This window comes from Brachionichthys hirsutus, unplaced genomic scaffold, assembly GCF_040956055.1.
Source record: "Brachionichthys hirsutus isolate HB-005 unplaced genomic scaffold, CSIRO-AGI_Bhir_v1 contig_709, whole genome shotgun sequence".
NCBI lineage: Eukaryota > Metazoa > Chordata > Actinopteri > Lophiiformes > Brachionichthyidae > Brachionichthys > Brachionichthys hirsutus.
The window spans coordinates 1-5000 of NW_027181483.1; the positions used below are offsets into that span (position 1 = coordinate 1).

At 43.2% G+C, this 5000-nt stretch overlaps 1 protein-coding gene across 1 annotated transcript; it reads right to left on the reverse strand.

The window, feature by feature from the left end:
* Positions 1 to 127: 127 nt before the first annotated feature.
* Positions 128 to 3318, reverse strand: LOC137917492 (E3 ubiquitin-protein ligase ARK2C-like; the record flags this gene model as incomplete). Its single annotated transcript, XM_068760230.1, has 7 exons — positions 128 to 231; positions 702 to 797; positions 1185 to 1289; positions 1472 to 1601; positions 2467 to 2598; positions 2774 to 3095; positions 3217 to 3318. Coding segments are annotated over 7 exons (991 nt in total), but the record flags the coding sequence as incomplete, so codon positions are not given.
* Between the last annotated feature and the right edge of the window lie 1682 nt (positions 3319 to 5000).

Sequence of the window (5000 nt, forward strand, 5' to 3'; positions counted from 1 at the left end):
ATATTGCTTCAGGACCAAGAGAGGTTCAACAAGGAGACAATAAATGTATGCACATATCTTACCTTCACATCAGCAAAAGCAGTATTGTCCTTTTTTTGAAAAGAGAAACATTAGCAGATAGTTTTACCTGACATCCTCTCCATCCTCCAGCATAGACAGGCAGATGGTGCACTTTTCATCAGTGTCCAGCTCCTCATCATCCAGACACATCTTCAGATCCTGGGGTATTCGCTGCAGAGGGATTTCAATGATTAAAAGGTGTCATGGCCGTTTGCTATGTTTGTGCCACAAATTAAATCAAATTAAAATATATATATACATATATAATTTCTTCTCACTCGCAAAGTACCAAAATATACACTAGTTCTGGGGTATTTGGGTCATATTCAGTGGAAACAGTTTTTTTTTTAATTATTATTATTCATTCCACACATCTGTAGACAGCTGGGTGAGTCATCCCATGCCTTGCACTGAGCAAACTGCAGACCCGCCTCAGCAATCTGCAAAGGGAAATTAGCTTGACCTTTGAACCACTGTGACAGTTGGGACTCTCTTTCCACGCTCTTCACTGATTATTTGAACTGTGCTGTCCTTTTCCATTCTCGCCTTTCACAGCAAGGTAAACTGATTTTATGGAAAATTCTCTATCTGAACCAGAAAGATTCATTGTTCAGCCAGCAAGTAAAAAAATAATATTTTACCTTTTTGTACTTATGGGGGAAAGTAAATCGCTCTATGGTGGTTTGGACGGCTCCACGGTTTACGCTGCCCAGTCTGTCCTCCAGCTGCAGCAGCTCCTGAAACATGAACAGCAGGTGCATATTTTGGTCTCACAGGTAAGTCTGCAGGTGGAGTAAATCTGGCAAGAAGGGTTTTTTTTCTGTATTTGCCTCCAGGGGTTATCAAAATCAAGATTTGTTCTTAAAAACACATTAATGTGGAATACTTTGACAAGATCCAATAATTGTTCCATCCAGAAACAGGAAATAAGATCTGAGAAAACGACCGCGTGTTGTTCAAATGAAAACGTACAGTATATCATGCGATTAATAGCAGCTGGATCGTTGAAGACATCTGGATCCCAAAGTAATTCAGCAAAAGGAAATTACTTTACACACTATTGGTTGCCCATGAAACTGTGACAAATGAATGCAATCTGGTGGGGAGGACGCAGCAGCACAAACCTCATAGCTCTCTCTAACAGCCGACGCGTGGCGGGAGGGGTTGAGACTCTGCAGAGCCAGCAAGTGCAGCTGGGGATATGGATAGTTTCTGATCTCATGGACAACCTGGAAGATGACAGATAAAAGAGGCTGATGTAAGCTATACGACAGAAACGGATAAAAAAAACAAGGAACACAGGGCATCCTACGGTTGGGACAGCCTTCAAGCCCAGAGCAGTGCTGGGTGGTTACAAGGTATACACACAGGAGCAACTGTACTGAAGCAGGGGGGGGGGGGGGGGGCTCACCACTTGTGTTGAGGCATTGTTTCTTGGGAAGTGGTGCATCCTGGGAGAGGTCAGGTAGTGCTGGTAGTGCTGCGGCAGAGGGTGGATGTGATACTGGTGGGGCGGCAGCCCAGCATCTACACTTAAGTCCCTAAACATAAAAACAAGCCAGTCAATGGCAGAGGAGTTATTTTCATAAGGTTCATGGGAAAATTTGCGTCATTGATAGCAGTTGGTTTCTACACGGCACGGCAGCATTACTCAGGCCAGTGACTCCCAACAGCGGTTCTGGTACCGCAGCATCTACGGCTGGTACAGAGAAAGACTGCATCGTTGGTTCACTGCCAAGAATCTGCTACTTTGAATAAAGTAAATCATCAGAAAACATTTTGTTTGGGAAATTCGTTTACATTTGGTTAACTCAAATAATTCCAGTAAGGTTTCCTCAACAATCATCTGTTTGTTTCTCCTATGCCATATAACACCTCATTTACGTGATATAAATCATTTCCCATCTCCTCCTCTTTTTCCTCACCATCTCATACCTCCTGATAGTCTGGTGATGCCAAACTAAGAAAAACTGTCCAAAAAGAATGCGTGGTTGAACTTGTCTGATATCTAACATGCAGAAACGAACAGCATTTAATTCGCTTTTTGTCAGTATGAAGTCATCATATACATCATGACAACCATTATTTTGTGACAATAATTACCTGGAACATATTGGTTCTGTAACCCTAGTGTGCAAAAGAACCTTCTTTCCATTAACTTTACAAGATGTGCCCGTTTATTGCTACTTTTTTTAATGAGATTATTTCCTCTGGGCTCTTTTTCTAATCTCTTTTCCAAATTACTGGTGGGAGGACATTTGGAAAATAGACGATGTATCACATAGAGGACTTGACTGGTGATAAATTAAGACTTACATCAATGCAATTTTCCTTTTTAACAAATAAACAGAATTCTACTGGGCTGTGCTGTGTTGCACACTGGATCCTGAATGGAATATAGCTTACCAATCGGTGCCCTCAGCCAGGTAGCGGGGCTGCTGCACCACCTGCTGAGGGGGGACATGAAGTTGGGCGGCAAATTCATAGCCTGGTCGCAGTCTGTGGGGCTGGTGAGGGACTCTCTCTGGGGTGCGTCTGCTGAGATAAATACTCAAACATTTGAACACATCCCGGGAAAGAGATCGCAAAGAAAACTAAATACAGCGCCGAAGACTCTCTCTAGTCGCCAAAGGGGTCGCCTTTGAACTAGACATGAACCGGGGACAGAGAAAATCAAATAGTTTCAAGTTGCACCGTAAAACCACGTGGATACCTGGAGGGTGGCAGGATGTGTCTGTGCTGGGCCTCGAGGATCTGCTGCTGGAGGAGGTATTGCTGGTGTAATGCCTGAGGTAGGAAGGGAGGGGCGGGGATGTCCTGGAATTGGGGAGCAGGTAAGGGGTTGAGGGTTGGGTGGAGAGGAGGGCCATGCTGGTGGCCAGGAGGGGCCAGGTGGGGGTTAATGCCTGACTGTGGCTGCCCTGGGTGGGGCATGGGGAAGTCCATGGGCAGCGGGGCCTGAGGACCTAACTGGAAGTGCCGGCAAGAGGTAGCATGGCTGTGCTGCTGCTGCTGCTGCCGGTTGAAATTGGATCCTGTGGAGGATAAGGAGAGGTTGTCAGGCGCCTGAGGGGAGAGATTAGCTGGAATTAATTGTGGGTGAAATGTGGTGTCTCTGTGTGTGATATTGCATGTTAATGAAGCCCTACCTCTTACCTAGAGTGAAAAAAACTTCTGTGGGGGTGGGGAAATGATGATTACCACAAGTACCATGAACATGACGACCATTTTTTTTTCTCCTGCACCAAAAAAAAAAACCTGCAAGCTTTTATTTCTTTAAATGCATTTCCAACTTCTGGATCGACTCCTGGTCTTCTGATTGAGATAAGTCAGCTTGTACCAGAACGGATGAAATCTACGGTCTTCAGCATACAGTTCTGGTACAGTCTTGTACCTTCTGCAGCTGACAGTGCAGTTGGGATGAAAAGTTTAAAACCTGAGATGATGTAAATGTACTTTAAACTTAAAAATATATCTACCTACGCAGTCGTAATGGAAAGTTCATTCCTAGTTAACAAGGCCAGTGGATTCAAATGACTGGATCTTTATGCTTTACAGAAACCCTGTTTTTGTCTCACAGCATAGCTCTACTTTGTCAACATTCAGGAGTTAAGAGGAAATGGTTGCAATAATTCCTTTTTTTTACTCTCCAACCACAGCTATTTGGCAACGGTATAGAAAAGCCTGCTGGACAGACTCAACAGGGAGAAAATGGAGAAAGATGGTCCCGTCTCGATTAGGTTGTGGTACAATAAAGCTTTATTACTATGATTAACCTTTAAGAAATTGAGCTTTAAAAGACTATTTAGATCAGGGAAGGGTTTTCAGACTTTTGAGGCAATCAAAGGGAAGCTCACCGGGCCGGCAGTGGAACAGGATTCAACATACTGTGGATATTTGTGCATCTGGCAGGAAAAATTGTTGCAATGGCTTTTACAGAAACCTACCAATTATTTTAATCTGCTTAGAATTGTTAAGTAGATGACTAATTCTGATACTGAACAGTGATTATTCTTTTTTTTTTTTTTTTTTAAACATGGGAAAAGTCTACATTGCATATACGAAGAGCATGCTTGAACACTGCAGTGTGAAAGATAAAGCGTGTGACTGCAGCAATATTTTCAGAGATGACCTTGCTCCCGAGGGTCAAAGGCTCACGTCTATTCTGTAAGTAGCACCCTGCATTCTCAAGCATCTCAGTGAAAACGATCACCATGAACGACAGCAGATAGACTCATTCAGGCCCTGCGATGGAGGAAGCGTGGAAATTGTCTATCTTTGTCACAGCAGGAGAGGAGGTGGTTGGTGGGGGAGGGGGAGGGGGGGGGGGGGTCAGGAGGGGACAGGGGAGAGGGCAATAAATGGAAATCAGCAAGAAGCACACTGAAGGTTAGGAAAAACACTATATCCTTTATTGAAAAATTAGTATTCGTGTAATTTGTGTTTGCTTTCTTGTTTGTTTGTAATAATAGTTTAAATCCATGCAACAAAATAAACAACAGACTGAAGGCAAGGCCCACCATGCTCCATGTAGGGTTAAAAAGAACAAAAGCGGCATCCAATGAGCAGACGTGTTGGCTACAGCACATGATTTCAGTACAGCAGGGTACATCTTTACTACAGAAAGATTACATTGGATTTCACTAGTCAATGTAGAAGAACAAAAAACAAAAATTATGATTCATAAATGTGACCATGCATTGAAAGTACTATTACCAGAACAAAAAGGTAAAGAGAGACCACAACCAAACAATAAAGACGTTATTACTAATAGAGGATTTCTTTAGCAGTGCAGGAAAAATAGGCATCCCTGTGAAATGGATAGCATTTTGGCCTTATGTTAGTGGGGGGGAACTGGGAAGTGATGAACCACCAGTGAGCATGTTTACTTTTTTTGAGTTTCTTTTGTCCACGAGGAGCAAACAGCCCTAACAATTCAG